Below are 25131 nucleotides of genomic sequence, written 5' to 3'. Positions count from 1 at the left end.
GCAACTCTAGTCATCTTACTGGAGATTCATAAAAAAATTTAAAAAAAAAAAAAAAGGCTGGATAATGCTTATTGTGTAAAAGGGACCTTAGCATACTAAAGCAAGGATTTAAGGGACTCTGGGGAAAAAACAGAGGGTCTTTGCCATCCCTTTAATTACTGCCTTGTCAGTAGATCTGAGCAGTGCTCCTCCCTGCCAGGCTTGGGGGACTTGGCACTCTGCACCTGCAGAGCTCTTAACCCACGCACTGATCCTGAAACCCAGAGCTTTTACAAAACTTTTTGCACATTTATGGACCCTGATTTTTACCTTATAAGAGTGTACCCAGGTAACCGCATGGAATATAAATCGAGGCTGACTGGCTCTTGTGCTCTGACCTAGTACATACACAGGCACTTCAACTTCATTGCCTTAGAAATGAATGCCAGGTTGGTACAAGACACACTGCTGTACTCTTGCCATGGGTTTTCTGCCTTCCTTCCCTCCACACTTGTTTTACACCAACGCTATCTTTGGCCTTTTGTCTAGGCTTTATGCAGAACTTCAGAGCAACATGACAATGCTCAGCCATGCAGAAAACCCTGGCAGGTCAGAAGAGGACTGTGAAGAAGACACAGCACGGCTTTTGGATGACCTTCCTGGCCAAGAGAAGGTGTTTCACTGCTGGATTCCATGCGTGGACTGGAGTACCTTGCTTGGAACTGTCCCTCCTTCCTCTATGCAATGCCGACGTAGGGAAGGGAGAGCAGGACAATGGGTATTAAGCTGTCGATGCTGTGGAGCAAGGTAAGTGGCAAAATTCCATCCAAGCAAACTAGAAAGAATCACGGAATTGCAGAACAGCAGGGGCTTGGAGATCAGCTAGACCAATCCCTGAATACGGACTGGAGTGGAAAAGATCTTAACTGGGGAAAGAGAGTTTTCTGAGAGCAGAGTGTTGGAAAGGTGAAACCTGGACCAGCAACAGGGATTTTGCCTCTTTCTGGGTGTATAGTAATTGCCAGGGACTGTGGAAAAGACCTGAGGTACTTGCCAATCCTAGGATGTCTAAACTCATCAGTGCCAAACATGTGTGACAAAAGACCTCCAGAAGTGTGGTGTGGAGCTAGGGGCTGTTCAGAGCAGTCAGGGAAGGTAGAAGGTACTGCTGGGATCCTGCTGCACCCCAGGGTGCAGCTCCCAATGTCTGCTCCTGGAAGGCAAATGCACACAAAGAGGAAAGGGAAATGAGCTCAGAATATGCAAAGCTTGTTACAGTGACAGTCTAAAAGTGTCATTCAGACAGCTGAGTCTATGTAAGCAAGTAAATACCAGAGAAACAGAAAAGTCAACTATTAAATTGAACAATATTACTACAGGAACAAATTGTGTTTTTCAAGTTGTAAATTAAAAGTTCTTAACCACCAGTAAAGGGGAGCTTGACACAGGCCTCCTAACTGGCGGAGCTGGGTGAGATTCCGTGCAGGCTCAAAACCGGCGCAAGATGCAGATGTGGTTATGTGAGGGTTTGCCTGCCGTGGCAGGAGATCAAACTCCGCGGTCTGGAAGGTCCCTTTTGAGTCCTGTATTGCTAGGAAGGAAATGATGCAAAAGAGATTTTCAGACTATTGTTATTAATAGACTAGGAACAGCTATAAATTAATCCAGTTTGGGAGGCAAGCAGTCAGCTTAAACCTGTCGCTTCCACATTTGTGACAGGAACTACTTAAAAGCAGCCCGTGCCCCCTGTTCATTTCCCCTGCCCCCAGTGCTGCACCTGAAGAGGAGCTGGTGATTTTTGGCCGCTAAACACGTTTGGATGAAATCTCTCAGCATTTTGGCCATCTCCTCAGGGCGAGCAGCATTTCCAGCCTGGCCCCCGGGAACCACAAACGATCAGTGCCAGCCCCGAAATGTCTCCCCGAACACCCAGAGGAAACGCATGGCACCTTCCAGCGTTTATTCCACGCTGCAGTTCAGTTCCCGACGGCAGCCAGCTGCTTGCCGAGCCCCGTCCCAGGCTGGTCGCGGCCGGTGCCTGCGGGCGGCGGCCCTGAGGGCGCGCTGCTGGGCCGCCCCCGCGGGACTTCCCTTCCCAGCAGGCCCCGCGCCCGCCAGGCTGGCGGCTATTGGCGGGGCGGCGCGGGGGGGCCGTAACGGTCCCGCCGGCCGTTGGTGCCGCCTCGCGCCCTGGGCGGCTGCCCGGGGCCCGTCCGGTGAGGCCCGGGCCGCTCTCGGTGCCCGCGGTAGCGCTGAGCCCTGCAGGCCCTGGTGACAAAGAGAGAGGTATTCTGTACGCGGAGACAATCCGCTCTGCCCTGTGTAAGAGTAGCCTACGCAGAGGAGCTTTCCTAGCTTACCTCGGCGTGAAGCCACAGAAGTCCTTCCTTGTTTTCTCACGTAGCTTTCCCCGGGAACGTGCTTAACCATGTTCCTACCCAGGGCTCTGGAATAACAAGGGTTGCAAGGGCTTTGTTTTGTTTTGGGGGAGCTGAAATTCGGTACCTGCTGGACAGGTAACGGTGCTACGCTCTCCTTAGTCACATGTGCAATGTGTTTTGTCTTCGTGTGCTGCTGTCACTTCCAGGGGAAAAAAAAAATAGCTTTTCAGTAGAAATCTGGCATCTTGCAATACCCAGAAAACAGAGTCACACCTCCACTGACTTCTGCGTGTTTCTCCTTGTGTAACAGCAGAAGTTCAGGAACATGCGGGGTTGACCCTTTAATGTGGATCTACGAACCCTGGTCTCGCTTTTTTTCCCCTATGTGGCCTGGAAACGTTTTTTTTGCCAGAAGCGGGATGCAAATAGTCAAACAAAAGTCTAATTCACTTTCCTGCTTTGTCTCCCTTAAGACATAATCTTGTTTTAATTAAATTACCTTACCCCAGTGAATGAAAATACAAACCACAGATCACGCTCCACATTGAATTTTTTTCCACTGCCCGTCATCTTCAAATTCCTTTCTCTGCTGTTTGAGGTCTTTTAGACGGAATGCACGCACTGTGTGAGCCTCACTTCGAATACTCCAAGGATTAATTGAAGTACATGATGGAAGGAAGGGGAGAGTGTGAGTAAAATAGCTGGTTTATATTTATATCATCAAATGTCAGTTCATTACCAAAGTTAGAAACCAGCTGATGCAGAAAATGCATTATGGCCTCATTTAGAATGCTTATTTCTTGAGAGAGAGAAAAAAAAATTCCCATGCATGGCTTGCTTGTCCAACACAAATATGCCACGTTTTTCAGTACGCTTTGAGATGTGAAGTAAAAGGGTTTTATTTAGGGTGCAGTATGTTTAATACTCTATTTAACTTGTTTATCTGCATTTATTTAAAATCCAAAACGGCGAGGACTCCCACTGCTCTCCATTCTCAACGCTCGTATTGATACTCAAGTCCCATTATTTGAATGGTTTTTGCAAGCTTTGGTTATTTATTTGGCTGCATGTAAGTGAGGCAAAATGAAACGGTTGGGGAAGTCATGTCTGCATTCCTTTGCACAAAAGTGCACTTTTCCTGTGATTTTAGGGCTTGTAACTGTGTCCGGTTAGCAGTGAGGTGACTTGAATCTCTGTTCACAGCCAGGATGCAGAAAGCTTCTCCTGGTAGCGAGGCAGATGCACGGTGCCTGGGACAGCCCCACGCCTGCTCTGCCGGCCAGCAGGCTCCGTCCGTCAGTGCTGGCTAGGGCACTTGTGTCACAGAGCTGTGACTTGCTCTGCAGAGATCAGGCTGAAGTCACCATTGGTTCTGTACGAATCCCCAGGTAGCTTGTAACGTCCCCCTTGCCTCGCAGTGCACTGCAAGGGTGTCATTTGAGTGGTTTGACTCGGAAGGAAATTCTGCAAGTAAAACATCCCACAAATTTGCGTTAACTCAGACTGTTAAGGATGGTTAAAAGGTCATAGCATTGGAGTCATGGCTGGGACGCAGCCCTGGTGCTGAGGAAGTCTGCAAAGCCCGTGTGCGGGGATGGCAGGGTATGTTGGTTCATTGGTATTGCTTACTTCATTTCCCTACCACTGACAGCACATTATCCATGTAACGTTTCTGTGCCATTAGAAAGCATCCAGAATCAATGGAAATTTGGAAGAAGAAATTAAAAATCAGTGTAAGAAAGGGGCGGGGGGGGAGTGCGATTGCTGGAGAAACTTGCCAAAATTTGTATTAATCTCTGCAGGAGAGATTTTATTGCCAGGGGGGCAGACTTAGTCACCTGTAGGCACTTTGAGTTGTACCTTACTGTACAGGAAATCCCGTGGGTATCTGTGGGTCTCCTTGTTAAGTAAGTAGGGTGCTTGCAGAAGTAACAGATGTAGCTGTCCCTGGGAGTCGCTGTCTCCATCTCTTTCCTTGGTCCCGGCGGTGGCACGGTGGCGGTGGCACGGTTGTGCTGTCCTTAGTCGCTGCTCTTTCCCCACACCCTGAGCCTGCGATGCTCCAGTTCCAGAGAAAGCCGAGTGCCTGCTATTCACCTGCAAGTTGATGAACTCATTCTAGAAATTAATTTTATGTAACTTTATCCATTTTCCGAGATCTGGAAATCTGTTCCCATTTCCCACCTTGTATAAAATTTCCTTGGCTCGGTACTGCATCCTTCAAAAAATATCTCTATTTTTGCCCTCCCTCCCGACTCTTACCGTTACTACATCCACCCCGTTTGGTAGGAGGAGTAGCAATGTTTACAAGGAGGTCCCAAGAAACTCAGGTCATGAATCTGGCACCGAGCGCTCCTCTCCGGCCGTGTGCCGCGGGCGGGTCTGCGGCCGCCCGTGCCAGCAGCCCTCCGGCACCGCCGCCGCCCTGCCCGCCGCTCCCCCGCAGGTAAGCGCTGCCGGAGGGAAGCCGCTCCCCGGAGGCGTCGGTCCCTGCTGCCCCCCTCAGCCCCACAACCTTCCCGGGGTGCCCTCCCGAGCCTCCGCGGTGCGGGCGCTTGCGAGGAAGCGGGCTGCTGCGGGGCGGCAGGCGGGGGGACCCCGCGGCGCCCCGGCCCCCCTCCCCCGCGACCGAGCCGGGGTTGGGGGGGGCGGCGCAGCGCTGCGCCTTTAAAACGTCCGCCATGACGCGGGCGGCGGTTGGTGCGGACCGTGTGTGGCGGCCGCGTCACGCGGGCCGGGAGCCAGGCGGGGCTGCTGCCCGGTGTCAAACTGAGCCGCCTCAGAGCGCCCCGCTGCCGGCGGGGGGGGGCGGGAGCCGGGGGCTCCGCCGCTCCGGAGCAGCCTGTAGCAATGCTTTGGTTTAGTTGCTCGTAGGTAGGTTTTTCTGTCTTACTTCCCCCCCCCCCCTCCCCCCCCCAGCCCAAAAATGACAATGTGGTGCAGTGCTGCCTGGCGAGCGGTTTCGGAGATGCTTGAAAAATGGTGAACGCGTGTCACACAGTCCCGGCGGAGCCGTCTCCTCGCCCGCCGCGGGGGAAGGGGAGCCCGGGAGCCCCCCGACGGCCGGGTGGCTGCGCGGGGCCGTGGGCTCTGCGGAAGGTGCCGTGCCTTACCCCGAGCCCGGCGTGGGCTGCCGGGTCCTGCGCGGCCGGGGCGAGGGCACCTTCTGCAGCTAGACCGGTGCGGTTGTCGTTTGGCAGTCACCTCAGGTGAACCAAGAAGTGATTTGAGGGAGTGCGTTGAGTTATTTGGTCAGCGGTGCAGGAAGAAGCATCTTTTCGATTAGTTTGTTACTGTTTTGTTTTCTTGGTGCTTTACGTACTGCTAGCTGTATAATAAAGGGTCTTTTTTTCTTTTTCTTTTTTTTCTTTAACGGCAGTATTAATTGCTATCCTCTATTTTTGCAAAGTTTTAGCCGAAGAGCGTGATTTCCCTATTCTGTACTTCCCAGCGCTCTGTGACATTTCACTGGCATCCATTAATGCTACAGCAAGAACATCCCGAGTCCTTGGTTAGTTCTTTGGTGCTCTCTGAAATAGAAATGGCTTACTTGAGAACAGAAATAAAAGGCTTGAGTAATTTCTGCATGCTCTGTGGAGTGGTGGAAAAAGCTGTGTGGTGAAAGTACTCCAGCATGCTGCAAGGAGAGAAACAAACTGGATTTTCTCCTGTGTCCTTCGTACGCTCCTTTCCTCTTCAGAGTTCAGTATACCATACCTATAGCAGAAGCTGTGCTAGCGCAGGAAGGATGATCTTATGGATAAGATACTGATTTAGGCCTCAGGAGTTTGGCATTCAATTAGTGACTGTGCTTACTAGCTTTACGTGTGAGATGGGTATAAGTCACTTTGTGCTCATCTGTATCCCAGATTCCCCATTTGTGAAACAAGGCTATGGATTTCAAAATCTCGCTAGGGATCAGATCATATATCTGTTTGGATGCTCTGTATAGCAGGTTGACTGAAGGCATAATCAACTCTCTTGATAACTAGCTATGTGTTTCAGATCAATCTCTAGGTGTATGAATATAGTTTGTTCAAAAAGGATCAAATGTAACATTATTTTCCTTGGTTTTCAGGCATGAAATATTTCTTGTGTTTGAGGCACAAGTCAACTTTTTGTAGTTCGTTAGCTATTATCAGCTTTTCCAGGCTTCTGAGGAAAGCAGTCTTTGACAGCACCTTTGCTCTCAGGTGGAAACATGGTTGTGTCCCTGTAGAATGCTTGTTTCTGTTACATTATGTTGCTCTTTTCATACTACCAATAATTAAACACAATTTTTTTCCCCCCTATTGATCAGTTGCCGAAGTAAAAGAAACCTCTATCCTCCCCATGCTAGCTGTTGACATGGAAAACAAGGAAAATGGCTCTCTGGATGTCAAAAAGTAAGTGAATCTGTAGTGTTCAGTTTATGTAAACAGCACATGGATTTTGATTGTAGTTTTCCTTTGACTTGATGCAGTTGGCAATGGTGGGCACCACCATCTTCGCTCATTTCAAACCTTCCTTGTTCTCAATTACTTTTATTGTATTCCATCTTTGAAATAGAAGAGTCTTGGGCACTGAATTGATTAAAAATGATATGTGGGAGGACTGATAGCAATGGAGAGATGTAGAAGCTAGTAACTTAAGTTAGGAGTGTACCCTTCTCCATTGATTTCTCTGCTCAACCAGAGACTAAAGCAAGTGGTAGCACTGTAACCAATACTCTACCTCTGCTCACCTGTCTGCTAGTGGCTTTTGCAGAACCGATGCCTGAAGGCGAGAAGTGTCCTGTGTGGAAGTCTCCTCTCTGTCTCTTTCAGTGAGACATACGCCCTTCTCTGCTGACTGCCCAGCCATCTAGAGCTGTGAAGTAGTAGCAGCAGCAGCAGCATACGTCTTTTGTGTCAGTTCTCTTCTGGACCAGATATTTTAAGCTGTTTGCTGGAGAAGCCCTAAACTGCTGGCTTTTTACTTCAGACATAGGGTGGGAATAAGATGGAGACATGGTGTGCACTGCTCTACAATTTTCTTTAGTGTGGTAGGCTGCAGGCTAAGGGATAGGAACTGTTTTGGAGGCATTTCTGTATCCTCAAAGGTCAGCAATTCTTAGATTAGAACTAACAATTCTGAATGAAGTTATGATCTGAGAAGTGGAGTTCTGTGTGGAAATATTTGGCCTTGCTGCTTTAGGGTTATAGAAGCTGTCCTGAGATAGATACATAGATGTATTTAAAAAAAGTACTAGAGAGAGTTCTTAGTCTGTCCTTTTAAACTGCAACACTTCTGCAAAGCTGCACCTCATTCTTTTCCTTCAGATCTCTTTTGCATAAGCCTTCCAAGGAAACTTGACAATGCTTAGGCTCCCAGGCACTAGTGTGAATAATAATAATAATAATGGTCACTTCAGGATGCTGATAAAACACCTGATTATGACACAGCATCAGAAGATCTGATGGCAGCCATTAAAATCAGCATGCTCCCCCTTCACTTGACGTCGGTTACACCACACCAACATAAAGCATTTCCCTATTCAGTGACTATGAATAGATTAATCGTGTATGTCCCTCAGAAGCCACCTTCGGTCTGCAGTCTTGCTCCTCCAATGAGGACTCTGTGGTGGGAGGAGAAAGGAGGCGGTCAAAGCAAGGACAGTTTACATTTAATCATTTTCCCCTGAGGCTTAGGTGATAAAGGCTCAACTACTAATTGCAAAGATGGCTTTTTAAAACTGATGGGGATTGTAATTAAACTGATCAGGAGCTGTGGTTTCTAAATGAATGTATACAGTGTGTATGTGCACATATCTACAAAGGAAGTATTTAGCACTTCGTTGAAGTGGTTATAAATAGCTTGGATAAAATCTGTTTGTTCACAGCTATACCCTTTCAGGCCTTGCTGTTTCTGCCACATGATGGCAATAAAGGCACAGGGACAGTGGCGAAAAGCAGACAAGTCTCATCTTTATTCATTATCAGTGCATCTAGTATCTCGTTATAAAGCCTAAAATGCCAGTCTTCTTAAGATTTTAGAGCATCCAGGATGTCTGGCATGAACCGGTGTACAGCTAAGCCATGGCTGTTGTATATTCCTTTTTCTTGTCTAAAGAATAGAGCCATGTGCAACAGCGGGCAAGGAGGAGGCTGTTAAAGCGTAGGAGCCAAATGAGCATCTGTGTGGGTAGAAGGGTTAAAATCCAGCCAGCCTCCAACAGTCTGCCACATGCCTTTGAGTCTTCTGCAGCCGTAGCTGTGGAAATTGGCTCCACTTGAGGTCCAGCATGATGTTATTCCTAGAGGTACAAACTTGCAATTATTTCCTGTGATTAGTTAATGACTAAGGTAGAGCCCCTACAGTCATTGCAGTTGAGCCTGGGATGGGGCTGGACCAAGCTGTGGTTCCCTAGTGGTAAAAGAAGAGTTACGTGAAGAACTAACACACCTGGGCTGAAATACAAAGTTGTGGGAAGGAGGGTTTGGAACCATATTTAGCTTGAAATTAAAGTGTTTTGCGAAGCAAGCAAAATACAGTTAGGAGGTGTTTTTACAGATTAAATCTTTCATTTGCTGTTTAGGAAGAATTAAATACCTTATAGGATTTATTATGTTTTGGGTTTTTTTTTTTGAATTGTTGAAGGGTTGTTTGTTTATTTTTAATTTTAAGTAGAATGTGATTTATTGAAAGTGATAGTCTATGTCTTAGGGAAAATGCAAAGATTTAAATATAACGCTTCAAACGCTGCTTTTACAAATATGTGTAGATTTTGTGTAATGCTTTTCACATTTTACTTCTTAAGCCTCAGAATGTGCACAACACCAAAAATCTTAATTGAAAAACATTCTTTGATTTTATTTTTTTTTTTAAAAATGCAGCTCTGATAAGGCCAGATATTCTCATTTTCAATTTTGTTGAGTGTTGCCTTTCTATGTAATCACAATCAGTGAAGTGATTCATGAAGTAAGTCATCATTTGATGAGCAGAAGTAAGAACTCTGGCCCTTTGCTCATTGCTCAGAGATATGTGTATATTCCATGTGATAAGTGAAAGAAATTGCTTTTAGAAGGCCAAGTGCAGATACAGGAGATATTGAGGTTGTGGTGTGAGTTCCTAGGGCCAGAATTTGTTGCCGTATTGACAGGTACATTCCAAGAGTTAGGCGAGAAGCAAAAATCATTGTGTTCATGAGTCTGCCTTCCCAGGGCTCAGCTAGTTGTAGAAATTGGGATGTTGTAGAAACAGTGGTGGGAGGCAGTATATGTGATTCTCTTCATGGCTGGTTGGAAGAATGGTTGGCCCTTGATTCACTCAGTTATTTTGCTGAAAGACATACAAGTCTAGGCAAGACAGAGGTTGTGACAGTTGGAAAAGAAAAAATTGAAGGACAGAACAAACGTGCTGTCAGGAGAGTATAATCTGTGTTTCTTTTCTGCTGGTGCTGTTGAAAAATCAAAGTCCTGCCTCTCAGTTTCAGGACCTGAAATGGACAGGATTCTGACATCTGCCCTGACCTGTACATTTTCATATTTCTTCATTAGTATTATGGTTAAGCATGCAGAACAGTGGAAGATGTGTGGCATAAACTTTGAGACTTCTAGTTGAAGAAGTTCTTTCTTTTGATGTCTTGCTTTTCATCCCCCTAAATTGCTGTAGGAAAGGCAATCAAGCTCACTGTCTGTCTTTTTTACCAAGAATTTGCAGATACACAAAGGTTATCTGAGATAGGGTGATGGCAGGTTAGGAAAAGAAATGCAGGATAAGGATAGTAATATGAATGATTGGGTGGTTTTGCTAGTGTGGAAAGCAATTGCCAGAGGTCAGTCACAGAAGGAATTCACTCTGTGTTTAACAGATGTTTTCTCAGATTTATAGCTATTAAAGAAGTCCATAGATTTGCCCAAAGATGAGTCCAAAAACAATTTTGGGAAATTTTCTATATTGAGAATTAGTGCAATCATTGGTGCTCCCCCCCCCCCCCCCCCCAAGGTAAAGATGGTTTCCAGTAGTTTCTACCCATGTTGCAAGGAAGCACAGTCTCATCTGGGAAAAGAATAGTCCACGTACTGCGATTCTTTATAAGTACTTGGTAGCTGAAAAGAAGCTGCAGTGTTGAAAGACGGGGATTTGGTACCTCAGTCATGGTAGTCTCTGTTCTCCAACTGCAAAGGCAGCACACTTGCAGGGAAAAGATCCTGACTGATTACCTGTGGCTGATGTGAAGATTTGTATACTTTCTTCTTTTCTGAAGGGAGTGGTACCTCAGTTGTCCCCAGCATCAGGTCTTTGAAATGGAAGAGAACAAGAGTGACTGTTCTGTATTGGGGTGGGGGGAGGTGTCAAAGGATACTTTTCCTGGAGGAACAAGGAAGGAGGGGGTGTACGTAGGGTGTGCATAAAGAAGCAGCAGACGCTCTGCACACATTTAGTGATTACTTGTCTGGATTTGCACTTTGCAGTTCAGTAGAGAATGGGAGACCTCCAGATCCTGCTGACTGGGCTGTTATCGATGTTGTGAATTATTTCAGAACAGCTGGATTTGAAGAACAAGCCAATGCTTTTCAAGAACAGGTAAATCTGTAAGGAAACACCTTTTTACTGCCACCAGTTTCTCACATTGCACATTTTTGTTATGGACCTGGTTATATACTGTTAAATGGGTGTGAAAATCCCATGTTACTGGGGGGATTTAAGTCTGTTATTGGGTGAAAATCCATGGGATTATGATCTTTGAGTAATATTGTTCTACAGGGTGTGGATAATGGATTTGAGTTTGTTTAAAACAGTCGTTTGAATGGTGAGGAATCTAAACAAATATTCTGGCTTGGTCTCCCTGTACAACCCCAGTTTTGTTATTCAAAATGCGAATGGTAATTCCCCTCTTCCTGAGCGTATTGTGCAAATACACTCATGAGTATTTATAAAATCCGGGGCTCCTAAGCAGCAAGTTGCTCTTGACGACCTAGGGTAAAAAGGGGCTGCTGTGCTGCATTGAACTTGGCAGTGCAAGTGAACAGGGAAAGGGCAAGTTGGTAATAAAGGGGAAGAATCTTTTTAGGCACAGGAGCAGCTTGTTTGCAGGACTCACTCTGAGAAAGAGGTTGGGTCTTCATTTCTGGGCCTTGTAACTGCTGATGCTAATGGATGGCTGCTTTTGGTAGATTAGATCAGCAAAGAGTTTAACAGTCATGTGCCCTTGTAACTCGCCTGTCAGCACACCGGTAAGGTGTATTAGTGGGGCAGGGTAGGGAAGTTGGCTTACTTGGCCTACAGCCCACCTGTTCCACAGAGAAGGAACTTGGATCTCCATATTGTCAGTTCAGCACCTTCCCTGATAAGTCTATAGGCTTGTGTGCGACCACCAGGAAATCAGTTACCAACACTTGTGTTTAGTTATCAAAATAGATGGCTTGACCTTCCGAGGCGCTGAGCTAGTGCAAGTTATTGGCAGCTTTGCAGGGAAACTGTACATCTAATGTGTAATAACGTTACTGTTGGGCAGGTTAATCTCGCTGACCTCCAGCACCTGGACGGTGAAATCCCATCTGATTGTAATTGATGAGTATAACAGAGTATCTAAATTTAGCTCTTTGTTCTTGGGGGTGAAAAGCCTGGTGTTGGGTAATTCTCTGGCAGGGTGCAGAGAGAGGCTCTTTCAGCAGCTGCTACTAATTTTTCAGAATTTGGAGATGGGTGAACAGGCAAAAAATTGTTTAAGTGTATCTGTTCCTTAATACCAGCATCCATGTCTCCTTAACAGCCCTGGAAATGTGGCTTAAAAAAACACACAGGCAAAGTAATTGCGGCCTCTGGGGTTTTTTCCTCATACTGACAGATACCTCTGACTTTCATCAAATATCTTAACCTCTCTGCACCTCAGCTGGCTTGTCAATAATACTGCAGTAATTACTACTGATCTTGCAGCAGCAAGGTGAGGCTAACTCATGAGTTTTGGCAAAGCAATTTGCAACAGCCTGATGGAAAGCAGCATAGAAGTAGAGTGTAAAGGTTTTATTAGTATTCTGCAGTGGGGGCAAGTGGCTTCAGGAGGATAGCTGAAGTAAGCTGCTTTTTAGCAATGTGTTGCCAGGGCTCTGCTAGGATAGCCATGGGCAGAAATGTGGCTGTGATTCCACTGCCAACTTCGCTTTATGCCAAAGCCTTGGAGAGAGAGGCTGACAGCTGCCACCAGGATGTGTCCAGGAGATGTGGGATGGACATTCGCAGCAGAATTGCCACTTCCTTCCCCCTCCATCCCCTTAGCAGCAGGAGGAGCGGCAAGTGCCTGGTTCTCTATGCCAGCTCTGCCAGCCCATTCCCTATCTGCACCAGGAACAGCCCTGTTGCTAACCTCTTACCAGTAGTGGTGTTCTGTTTCTTCTACACTGTTTACTAGCCACTAGCTTTAACTCTGTCTACTTATGGTGTTATTATCAGGATCTCCCAGGAATTCCAGGTATGGCAGTGCAGTCAGGGTCACTTCGAACCCTTAGCCATCCTCTGTCTATAGAGTCACCAGGCATGCAGCTGAAGCTCTGGCCATCTCTTTTTTTCTCTGCCATTTGTACTGCAGGTTGCCTGGGCCCCAGAACCCTAAATTCATTTGATTTGCTACTGCCCTGAATATGTACTGGAAGGGGAATGAGGTTGTAAATGGTAAAGGAAAGTATTTTGTTTCATCTACAACACTGGGAAATTGTTTTCACTGAACCGCTTCAGTAGGGGTACACTGGTTTTCTTATACAACATCCATAACCCAGAATGTAATCATGAGATCTATTATTACATTCATCTTTTACACAGCAGTAACTGAGTCCACACTTTCTTTTGGTGAATCTGAATACATCTGGACTCGCCTAAAGCAAGTGATTCAAAGAATTGTTAAGACCTGAATTTTTCTTACAACCTTTTAAGGAATATGAGAAGACATTTTAAGGACCTCAGGATGTCTTATTAAAACTATATTGTAAGTGCTGGTAAGAAGTGATGGTTGTATAATGATTATACATTATTCCTTCTTGGAGTTCCACTCATGTCAGCAAGTCAAAGGAGCTCACAGATGAAAACAGATTCAACTGCAAGATGTTGCCCAATAACAAAATAAACATAACATCAGCAAGCAAATCAGACAAGCCAAGAAGTTGGGGGCACAGGATAACTAAAGAGAGAGGCAGAGACCAGATGCAGGATGAGGGTGCGAACACCTTCAAAGAACTGCCGCCTGCCAGTACAAGGCTGAGCTTTCTCTAGGAGCCCTGGGAGCACAAGGGCTGTGGCTCACTCAAAGGCTGAAGCTGTTTGCCACGTCTTGAGACATGCTAGCGCTATGCCTGACCTTCGTTATTGCCTATGTGGCTTCTTAGCTATCTGCGATAGCCAGATAAGGCCAGGTAACCCAATGGTAGTTTGCTGGCCTCGCTGCAATGCCTTACCAGAAGGGAAATTGGGGTCTGATGTTGGCTTGTGTCTACTGCTGCTTTCTAGCAGAGCTGCATGTGAGCATGCTGGCTGCCATGCTTTCCTCTTAGCTGTATTTGTAAAACCCTGTGGAAGAAGAAGGGAAAGGAATAGATGCTTTTATCCTCTTCTTGGAGTTTCTCCTGTTCCAGGTACTAGATTTACTTCATTTGGATCCTACCAAGCTGGAGGCTGTTCTTCCTCCATAGCATCGTTTAACAGCAGCAGAAAAGGCAACTTCAGATCAGTCATAGCAATGAGCAAAATATTCATAACATTCATACAGAAAGAATTGTGACGAATGGAAAAGAGAGGACGTAAACTGGGTTTAGCCATTAAGATTCTCAACAGTAATTGGAAAGAGGCAACTGCTATAACTGGGTAAAAAAGTTGGAAACTTTTTTTCTTTTAGAAATACTGTTACATTGCGCTCCTCTGAGGGATTAGCAGTCATATCTCTTACGGAGAAATTCCACTTTCAGCTGATCTTTGACAATGTTGTGATTTGTCCATGTATTTTGTATTTATAAACTTTATCAAATTGTAAGAGAGATCAGTCTGGACAAATTCATGCTGAACTCTAATATAAGTCTTCCTTTTTTCATGTTGAGTTGCAATAAAAGATGGGATCTCTGACATTTCCAAGACAGCACTTAATATTTCTAAGGAAGATGCTGCAGTGGGACAAATTGATGTGTGATGTTAATAGTATTTATAAAAATACAAAATTTTGGCGATATGTTATCATGGACAACAACAATATATGCAAGCATTTGAACTGGTTATTGGCTGTTGATAACAAATTCAACAATTAATAATGGGTTTTTTATTAAAAGTACAAAAGAATGCAACAGCAGAGTGACGTCCAGTGCAGGAGAATGCCATAAGGCTATATACTTCTTTGGGCTATGACGACCCTGGGAGATCTGGCTGTGTTGTGAGACACTGGTCAATGCATTGTTGTATAGCTGTAGCTCCTGTTTCCTGACTAGTGCAGTGTGATTGAACTGTAGGAACTTGTAAAGAAAAGGATGGAAATGGGTGTTGAGGAACATGGATTCTTTCTCTTCCATTTTGACCTTTGAAAAGTCATTTACAGGTAGTTTTCAAACATGCAACAAGGTTTTGAGGTGGAAAAAACCCCAAAGCCTACGTGATTTCTAATCTAAATAGGTCAGAAAGCCAAGGTTTGAGAGAGGGAAGAAAAAACACACCACCCCACGCATCTGTGATTTAAAAGTGGGAATTTTAAGCAGGAACAAGTAGCGGTTGTTGAGATCTAAGCTGGGAAGTTGCTGCTTTTAGCCTCTTCCATTGTAAGTGGAGGAAAAGAAGTTGCCTCAGAGTGTTGAGTTCCACAGTTAGGCCCTTCTCCAATTTCTGATGGCAGGAGTCTTTTTTTTTTTCTTTTTTTTTTTTTTTTTGTCCTCTCCCCTCACAGGATGCATGGGAAGGTAGGCCTTTTAAAGGCACCTGAAGTTATTAGCAGATACTGACTAGTCCAAACTCGCATATCGCTGTCAATGGTAATTCTTCTGAAATGCACTTCATAAACCACCTTCTTAAGAATATCCTTCCCGTAATGGCTGATAATTAGGCAATCTGCACATGTACCTATTAATTTGAAACAGATTTACAAGGAGGCAATTTTGAAATGAGGCTCATACTAAATAGTATTTATGCCTTAGTCAGCACAGGTGAGCACCTGAAAAGCAGACAGTAGAATTTAGCAAATTCTATAAATATTCTATATTCTATAAATACAGTTTCAGGAAAATAAAGGCTACTATTTCTTTTCTCATTGATCCTCTGTAGTAGTCTTCCATTTGTTGCATGACTGTTCTCATCTGTTAGATTTGTAAATTTGTCTTTATCAACTCTTTAATTCTTCTTACAGGAAATTGATGGCAAATCATTACTGTTGATGACAAGAAATGATGTACTGACTGGACTTTCATTAAAACTGGGGCCTGCGCTGAAAATCTATGAATATCACGTAAAACCTCTACAGACACAACATCTAAAGAACAACTCTTTATAGCGAATTGTCTAATTGGGGTCATGTTGTGCCTCAAACAATAAATAAGCAATTTGGTTTCATGTGATGGAACTTTGTAAAGAGAGAATATATCTTTTAAGAATTTAAACCAAATTACGATATATATCCTATTGGATAGAGTTGGCAATATACTATATACTGAGTCTGAACTGAGAGAGGTGGTGTGTATTTTTTACATAGTACATAATGATTTTCTCTTTTAGGAAGTGTCAGTGAGCACGTTGAGATAGCTACATCACTGTATCCAGAACAAAAGAGAGGTATGTCATTCTCATTTTTGAGCCAGACATGTTCTTGATTTCATGAATTAAAATACCAAAAAACCCCCCAAAACCCAAATAAAGTTTACATGCATCTTTGGGAGAGAGAAACCAATTAAAGTAAGTTTTGGTTTACACTAAAGACCTACTAAAATTATTGCTCCTTATAATTTTAGGATGGGACTGACACTTGCCAACTCACCCTTTTTTGCAGAGGGTCCTATTTTGACCTTATTAAGGTTTACTCATGGTATGCTGCAATGTTTAAAGCTGTACATACAATTAACATAACCCCTTCGATAGCAGAAGGCGTTGCTGACAGGTGAAACTGGGTTGTGTATTTTTTGCTGTCCTTTAAATTTGCAGCTTGTTTTCACCTATTTTTAATAGTAGTTCTATGTAAAGTATAGTTGGTTTTTAAAAGTTTGTGTTGCTTTGCAAAACAAAAAAGCTTCATTTTATTCCTTTTTTAATTTATGATAACTTGTTTTTTAACATTATGCAGAAATTTGTAAAAAGAGTAAAATTCTGCACATTTTTAATATTGTCTGTCATTGGTGTTGTAATGGTTGATTTTTTTTTTAATGGTTTACTTAACAATTTGAATACTTGTTTTAAAAACTGAAAGAAGCTGTCTCATCATCATACATCTCTGTTAAAAGAGAGTGTTGTTCAATCTGTTTGTACCAGTTCCCTATTTGATAAGTTGCTTGCTATATCCCAATAAAGCATTGCTTATGTTTGGATTCAGTTTACTTTACAGATCTTTTACTTTCTCTGTTTCTTTGTTGTAGTATATTGGAGCTCCTGTTTTTCTCCATTTTCCCATTAAAAAGATACCAAAACCTACTTAATATTCTGTGTTCTTGTGATTACTTTTAACACCACCTACCAAGTTATTGAAAGATTTCATTATTTCTGCTTTTTCTCATCTAGCGTTATATACTGCTGAAGGAGAAGCCCTGGTCACAGTTGACCAGTAACATCTGTGCTTCTCTTATCCCTTCCTAGAGCTGTCAGTGGTGCAGAGGTGCTGTGCTGGCCCTGGTACAGCGGGGTGATTTACCCCAGATCGCCTGGAAGATAGCCCGCGGGTCGTGCTAAGCACTGTCCAGGCTCGCCATCTTCTCTCACCCAGAGAGCTTTGTGGTGACCCCTGAAATGGGGATGTGGGGTTGCATGAGCGAGGCTGAGCAAAGGAGCTGGGAAGTACGAAATAAGCAGGAGAGTGTGGTGAAAGTGGAAATGGTGTGGGAGGAAATGGTGGGGGGGGTGCAGTTGAGAAGGGAGAAGGTAAGAGAAAGTGGTGCTTTCTGCCAAGTGGGAACAGGATTCAGGGAAAGGAAGGAGAAGCTCCTGTAATCTCCTGCCTAGATGGTGGCTCTGCCTTGGCCAAGCCCTAGGTGAGTTCCTTTAGGGTTTCTGGTGCTGAGATTTGAGAAGGGATAAAGCCACGTTAAAAGTGGTGCTGTAGGTGAAGCTCATGGTATGTTACATAAACTATGCAGCAGTGTGCTTTATTGTATACTTTCTAACCTTTACATTGTACAACATACTCATTTGGAATTTGAGATACATGATAGGAGACAGGGAAATATTCACCATTTCTCTTTCTGTCCCTTGTACTGTGCTCACTTCAGGTATTGGTCCGTTAGCAGCAGGTTTGTAAGTCAGTCAGAATTCTGCTTACGACTTTATTTATAGTTTTGTAGTGTTCAGAGATACCTAGTGGGAGTAGGGATTTTCTGGGAGACTAGATTCAAATAGAGAGCATTGTTCCTGCCCTGGGGAGTTCTCAGGTACAGTCTGTATCAGGTTAATTACAGGCTGGAATTGAAAAATTATACATGTAACTCTTCAATATTTTAATACAGAAGTAGGTATGTTTATGAAGAGGATTATATGAAGCAGCTGCACATAGTCCGGAGATGCCTATGAGCCCTGTATTTGTAGAATTATTGTTGGTGTAGAATACATAGTGCTAAGCTACTGAAGGATGAATTGAATATTCTCTTTTTCTTAATTTATATGTTTGGTGTGGGATTGACACATTTTGTAGATCTATGGATGACTCAGAATTAAAATATATTTATTCCATCAGGGAGTAAAAATCTCCACTCTACAGCCTTGAGAGCTTATGTGGTGATTTCTGAGCACTGCGCTTTCTTTTAACATGTTTTAATAAGCAAATGAATTGCATTCAGAAACATCCAGATTGTATTCCCCTTTTGATCAGCGCCACTAACTGGTTCATATACAAGTAAAAGCTGAACAGAAAGCTCGCTGCAAGTGTGAAAGGGAATTTGGAGGATGTTACTCAGAACTGTAACAATTTCTTTTTAACGTCCCTGATCTTTATTGTAGTTTCCTACTGTTCTCTGAGCTTTCTAATGCCACTGTTCTCTTTGTGCAGGTGACCTTTCTGGTTTTTGTCTGTTACATTCTCGTTGCTGTTTCTGGGAGAACAAAAAAATCTTTTTAAAAGAGAGTGGAGGGTTTGAAAGAGGAAGTCAAAGCCAGATTATTTTTAGCTACCATTCCTCTTGCAGAAAACACAGCTGCTGTTGAGATGAGGAAGCGACTGATGGGCATTACTGGATACCATGTCACTACTGCAGTTCTGAGAGTCGTAGAGCTATGCAGGAACCCGGTTTGTAACATCCCCTTCATGATCCTGCAGCTAGGAGAGTCCCTCTTCTTTAAAAGCCCTCCCTGTGCTTTGGGTGGTGGTTAGGCTGCCAGATGTCTGGCTGGTACTGTGTGTGAGGGTGACGATGGTCCCTGTTGCAGGTCTCCTCGCTTTCACACTGAACCAGCGCTTTAGAGAGTGGCCGCCTCTTCCTGAAGGCAGCTTTAAGGAGCAAAGCAGCAGTCAGCTCCCCTTCCCTGCTGCTGATCAGCACAAGAACAGAGAGACGTGCTGCAGCCAAGGTCCTCCTCTTCCCTGTCTCTCCTCTTACCCTTTTCATAATACCACAAGTGCACAATAATACCACAATAGCACTCTTAAAAATGATTTGAAAACATTACACTGTCTTTTTTGGTATGATGGTTGTGAAATATATATTGGTATTGTTCATCAGCTCTGATGCTCGCTCTCCTCTCAAGCTGTAGATACACAGTGCATAGCATGTTCTCTTTGCATCCAAATACAGTGCCAAGTACTGCACATAAAGCACATATAAGGCAGCTCGGCAAAGTCTGGAGGCTGTGGCTGTGCCGGTCCACCAAGGTCACTTTCTCAACCCAGAGAAAATTGTTCTGTCTGCTTGCTGATATCTCCCAGCCCTGTGTGTTATTGTTCCTTTTAAAACAGTTTGCTCTAATGTGCTGCACTTTATCAATTTGTAGAAATTTTTTTGCTCTTAGAATTATAGGACAAGACTCAGCAGCTGTAGTGAAGGGAGTAGCCACCCACATGTCGCTCCTGGTTAGAAATGGCCCAGGCAAAATGTCACATTAGGCCCTCGCTGTCAGTGATTACTTGCTAAATAAACTCTTTTCTCTTTTCCATGCTTTTTTTAACATGTTCAAATTCTACCAAGTCCTTTACCTGTTCCTCTTTTTAAAAATCAGCATTTAATTAGTCCATTTTCTTCAATACTCCTCTTTCCACTGTCACACTTAAGTTACAGTCACAGTTATTTGAAAAGTAGGGGGTCTTACTTTCTGTGAGTCTGGGAGAAGCTACAAATTTATTTCTCTTTTTTTTTTTTTTTTTTTAAATGGTAATATAGTCTAAAATTGGAAGGCTGAGTCTGAGCAGGACCAGAAAAACATCATCTCACTTTGTTCTGGTTCTTTACTTCCAAGTCAGAACAGCAGTTCCTTCCCTTCCAGGAATGGGTTTTGGGCCAGAAGTCGTGGGAAATTAATTGACTGTAGATGTGCATGTGAACAGTGTAACTGTCACTGGCTCAGTAGGCAGCAGGATGAATGAAGTGGTAGAAAGAAATGTGTGCTCTACCCTGTCACCTTCACCTCGGGACAATTTACCCAGGCAATGGATTGGCTTCTACTTCATCTAACAGAACGAGAGGATTTGGTGCTTGGGGAAGTCAGCCAGGAGAGCCCATCCACGTCCCGTTCCATCACACCGAAGGTCTCCGTGCACCTTCACCTCTGCACTACTCAGTTTTGACAGCAGCTTCCCCCTGAGGAAGGTGCGGAGGGTGGTGGCTCTCTTTAGCCCGCTGGCAGTCTCCATTGGAATAATGGGCAGACTGATTTAATAAACAGCTTTCATTCCTGTTGGGAAAGGCTGTGTTCTTTTTAATATAATAATGTAACAAGGTCATTAAATTCTTTTTTGCTTAGCCCCTATAATTAGAGAATTGTTTGATTTAGTGACGTTCCTTTGGATCCCAGACGTGTATTCAACTTACTCCCGGAATAACATTAGCTGGTAAACACTGTAAATTTGGGGAATGCAACTGTAACCTCAAACACCTGGAGAGCCCAAGGGGAGCACCGTGAAGGCTGTAAGTGGCCCTTGGTCTCCATGTGAGAGTTTCATTGCTACGAAGGCTGCCGGTGAGTACTGGAGACCACTGTTGTATTTATATGCTGCACTCGTGAGCATCTTTGTTAAAGGAACAGTCAGCAGTTATCACTGCTGTATCATCAGCTGATCTGCTGATAAGGCAACAACAAATGTCTTGGCATTGGCAGGCTTGCATTCATCTCAAGATGTTCTCTTCCCCTTTTCAGATGATTGCTATAATCCAGCTGCCCCTCTACAAACACTCTGCAGTACTTGCTATGCTGAGGATGCCCCTGACACTAGCAGTTAAATTGCATCAAAAGAGAGAGGGAAGGCTCATCGTTTGCGCTGATCTCTGATTCAAGAGCAACATTGCTTTGTCTTGTAAGGGTACACTGCGGCAGGAGGAAGGAAGTAAGGAATAAGGAACTTGTAGCTGAGTTTGTTTCCCAGCTGGTGGCCAAACCGTAGGGAGAAGTGTGGAAACGGCTGTGTGCTTGGGCGTAGCGACCCTGTTTTGCAAGCGTACTCCTCTTCTACTCCCTCCTCCCTTCCATATAAATACCACCTGCCAATTTACCTGGAAATGTGTGTAATCTAGAAGATTTGGAAACATTTCAGGAGTACAAGGCCGTTAAAACTTGAGCTTTTTCAGTCAGCTGTGGATGTGGGAATGCATGCCTTGTGCCACTCATGAGAGGTGGCAGAGCCCCCCTCAGTACTCAGGCGCTCTGGATTCTGCTGTTACATTTCCCTCTGTACCAAAGGCTTCTCTACCCCCTTATTTTTCTAGTTTTGAGTCCCTCCGATATTGTTTGGGGGTTTTGTTTTCAGCTCTGAAGCAGTCAGATAGGAGAGAGACTTGTCCTCACTAATTTTTTTTTTATTTTCTGTTCTCTCCCTTCTTTGATTTGTCTGATATTTGTCTGATATTTTTTACTATCACTGTATTTCTCCCCCCTCTTCCCTCTCCCCCCCCCGCTTATCTTCTAGTCTCTCTTGCCTCTGCTACCTTCTGTTCCCATTCCAGGCTGGCTCCCCTGTGCACCTCCATCCATCAGGGCCTGGGCTACCAATGCCTGTCCCTTTCCTTGCAGCAATACCTGACCTGCTATGGTCAGCTAACGGGACTGAATGATTACCCTGGCTTCTGCCCCCAGGTCTGTGAAGTACTCCTCCAGCTCTCCCTGGCAGGCAGCAACAGGGTCTGTGCCCCTTTCCTGCTTCTCTCCACAGCCGGTGTTTTCGTGAGCCTGGCAGAGGTGAGCGGCTGTCCTGGTGTGTAATTTGGGATGGATCTTGAAGGGAATATGGCAGGCTTCAACTCGATGCAGCTGAGAGTTTGTAAGTCTGTAATAAAACTATGTAACAACTAACCCCAGCTCGTATTGTTTTGTATTTGATTGCCATAGATCAGTCATACACCAGCTGATCTAGTAAGTGCCATTTATACATATATATTTTTAATATATATATCTATAGTTATGGGACCAGGTGTGTGTGTGTGCGTGCACTCAGGTACGTGTGTGTCTTTTCCTTCTCAGCCTGCTATGAATGGTAAGGGTCAATCTCAGAGTCAGAAAGCATTTTATATCCTAATTATAGCTGAGATGTGAGTTGACATTTTTGATCCTATCACTGGAGACATTTAATAGGTTTCCTTTCTAGATACAGCTGTGCAGTTTCCAGGAAGAAGATGACTGCTGTTTTATGTACACAAATATAGTGGTATTCTAACTTCAAAAGTATTTATATTGAGATTTCTAGCCAGAAAGGGGTTTTTTAGTCACTTTAAGTCAGCACAGTTCAACTTAGAATCAGGATTCTGTACTCCTGATAAAAACAAGATTTTTTTAAAAAAAGACAACTTTAAACAAGAAAAAAAAACTGTAGTAGTTAATAAAAACTGACAGGTTTAAATGTGTGTTTACACAAGGCAGGTAGCCTTGAATACATGTAGGATAATACAGCGCATGAAGACAGATCATTTGTACTGACCCTGATGGTGACATTTCATCTCTGTTTTAGATATTGACTAAGGAGTTTAGCTAGTGCATTTTATCTACGCAACGTTGGTTGCGCACGGACCGTGATCAGCAGCTGAGGAGGATTGTGGTTGGACTGTCCAGGGCAGCTATCGGAATTGAACAGAAACAGGATGTGAAAGAGTCGGATGCTAAAATGATAGTAAGATGTTTGTGCACTTGAAATACCCTGTTTCTTGGTAGGAGGCTCCAGGCCCTACAAACTCCTGGGTATAGCCCAGGACCAGCAAGGTTCATGTTTTCAGCAAGAAGATGCATTTTAAATGGCAATTTTACGATCTGCTAGCTGCTGCTCATTTTTGTCAAGTGTGATTTCATCAGCAAAGCATCACAGCTGCCTCTGCATAAAACACAGTAAGCAACTTGAATAGCTCCTCAGGACAGGAACTGAATAAAATTCTCTCTCTCAATTAAAATAACGCCAGTCCATTGTGGAGACTGAATCTAATGAAGCCAGTGGGAATTCGGTCAGGTTTCAGGCCCAAGTAAGTCTGGCTAAGTCCCATTGTCAAGAATGATTTATGCCATTGTTATCTGAATCTAATTGCCATATGGAACATTTGGGTGGGCTACTTCCGATTGCCTGAGTACTTTCTTTAGAGGCAATCTGCCCACGTAAGTGACTCAGGTTTGCAGTGCTGGAGGGAGCTGTGCCGAGATGCCTTTAAAGACTTGCTGAATGTCTGCATGTCTGTGGAGGTTTATAGAAACCACGTTGCATGAGTGTACATGTGTGCTTGTTGCCATGGGAAAGTCTAAATAAACAGCTGCTTGCTGCTTTGTGTCCTCATTCTGCCATGAAGGTTAGTCCTCCACTACCTTACAAGCCCACAAATGAGGCACAAATAGTCACGAAGGAAACCTTCCACCTAATGCAATAAATTTCTCATAAGGTAGAAAGGAAGTGGGTTGTGAAGATCTGCCTTGTTTAGAAACAGGTAAATGCTGAAGTGTTCAGTAAGATCCTTTTTCATCTATTTTTTTCCATCTATTGGTAGTCAACTGTCATTTGGAACAAGAGTGAGGTAAAACTGGCTGAACTAAACCGTACTTCTTTTACTTACAATGTTTGCATTTACATATAAGTAGTAAATGGTTTCATTTCTTATTTAGTAAATATTCAAATACTAGTTTGGTTTTTGTTGTTGCTCTTTATTTGCCCTTAAAAGATACATTAATAAATTACAAGCACCTAAAAATAGCAGAAATAGCAAGACATAAGCCCACAAGTACAACACAACACAAGAAAGAATGACCCTGGCAAAAGCTAAAACGTTGTAAATAAAACTTTCAGAACTGGCTAGTGAGCAGAGCGCAGCGTATCTGGGACGGCTTCACCCTGTGGTGTCATTTGTCCTGTTGTTTTCCAGGAGATCTCTCGGGCCCGTGCGCAGCGTCTTCCCTTCGCAGCTGTGACGTCCCGCTCACCAAGGCAAGTTCCTATCTTGCAAAGCACCTCAAAACAGCGCCTGGTGCCAGACATGCTCCTCAGTTTTGGTGCGTATGAGTTTAACGACTGTACCCTGCAGGTCTGCCAATCTGAGAAGGCACAAAGGCAGCTGAATTGCAGTTTTCAGGAGTAACTTTGGGCGCTTCCCACTGGATTTGCACTCTGTCACACGGAGTCTGTGAAAATGACGCTCGGAGAAATGAGAGCAGCAGTTAGAAGCTGTCAGAAGTTGAGCAGGATTTCTGTTGCAAGTGTGGTAGCCGCGGTTTGCGAGAGGAGAATCGTTGGCTGTATAGTTCTATCTCTATGTCCAAAGCTATCACCTGGGGTTACTAAAGTCAGATACGCATCGTCTGTCTAGCTGTCTTCTTACCACTCCCAAAAGTAATAGGGTTACTTAAGTTGACTCCTGCCTGCTCAGAAGTCATGATGAGATTATTAAAGAAAACTATTTAATTAAACTTACAGAGATAGCCCAAAACCTCAAACACCTCAGCGATTAATATAAAAGTAATTATATAGTAACTGTATAGCCCAATGAGTAGCAGCAGCAGCCATGCAGTCAGAATACATGCAGAGATATTAGTCAACAGCTGCAACTATTCACACCACAAAGGAGATATGAGAGATACTTTTTTTTTTTTTTTTTTTCATTTCCTTTGCAAAGAAATCAGTGTCTGACTGATTCCCTGTTCAGTGACTGGGTCAGAACCTCAGCTCTGTAGATCAGTGTGGCATCAAGGGGTCATGACAGGTGACATCAGTGAAACATCTGGTCTCGTGCCTGTATATTCAGTTTACTGAAGGAACATTAATAAATAGAATATACAGAGTTGCTGATTTTACATGTCAAAAACATGTTACAGGCATTATCGAATTAATTGTTTCATTAAGAGGTCTGGGAATAGCTGGTTTAAAAATTAATTGACTATAATGTTTCCAGCTGGGATTTTCAAAAGAGTGTAGGGGATTTCAATCTGCAAATCACACTGAGATTCAGGGACAGACTTTGATTTCTGAATTCCTGAGGGTCCTTCAGAA

The 25131-nt window shown here is 43.9% G+C and overlaps 1 protein-coding gene across 4 annotated transcripts; it reads left to right on the top strand.

The window, feature by feature from the left end:
* The first annotated feature begins 2995 nt into the window (after nt 1-2995).
* SAMD13 (sterile alpha motif domain containing 13) lies at nt 2996-24042 on the top strand. 4 transcript variants are annotated; one of them, XR_008578089.1, is made up of 7 exons: nt 2996-3048; nt 6661-6745; nt 10796-10907; nt 15691-16112; nt 18662-18762; nt 21832-21939; nt 24011-24042. XR_008578089.1 is itself a non-coding variant. In XM_054833890.1 (4 exons), the coding sequence occupies exons 1-4, from the start codon at nt 3027-3029 to the stop codon at nt 15832-15834; spliced, it is 363 nt and encodes a 120-aa protein (XP_054689865.1). In that variant the 5' UTR covers nt 2996-3026; the 3' UTR covers nt 15835-16933. The 4 variants fall into 4 exon arrangements, 3 of the variants coding, with proteins under 3 accessions (XP_054689865.1, XP_054689868.1, XP_054689867.1); XM_054833890.1 differs by lacking the exons at nt 18662-18762; nt 21832-21939; nt 24011-24042 and having other exon boundaries at nt 15691-16933; XM_054833893.1 differs by lacking the exons at nt 2996-3048; nt 18662-18762; nt 21832-21939; nt 24011-24042 and adding an exon at nt 4627-4806 and having other exon boundaries at nt 15691-16933.
* Nucleotides 24043-25131: the final 1089 nt, after the last annotated feature.

Source organism: Grus americana, chromosome 8 (assembly GCF_028858705.1).
Source record: "Grus americana isolate bGruAme1 chromosome 8, bGruAme1.mat, whole genome shotgun sequence".
NCBI classification, from domain to species: domain Eukaryota; kingdom Metazoa; phylum Chordata; class Aves; order Gruiformes; family Gruidae; genus Grus; species Grus americana.
The sequence above is the reverse complement of the archived record's forward strand: the minus strand, read 5'-3'. Positions and strand labels throughout refer to the sequence as shown.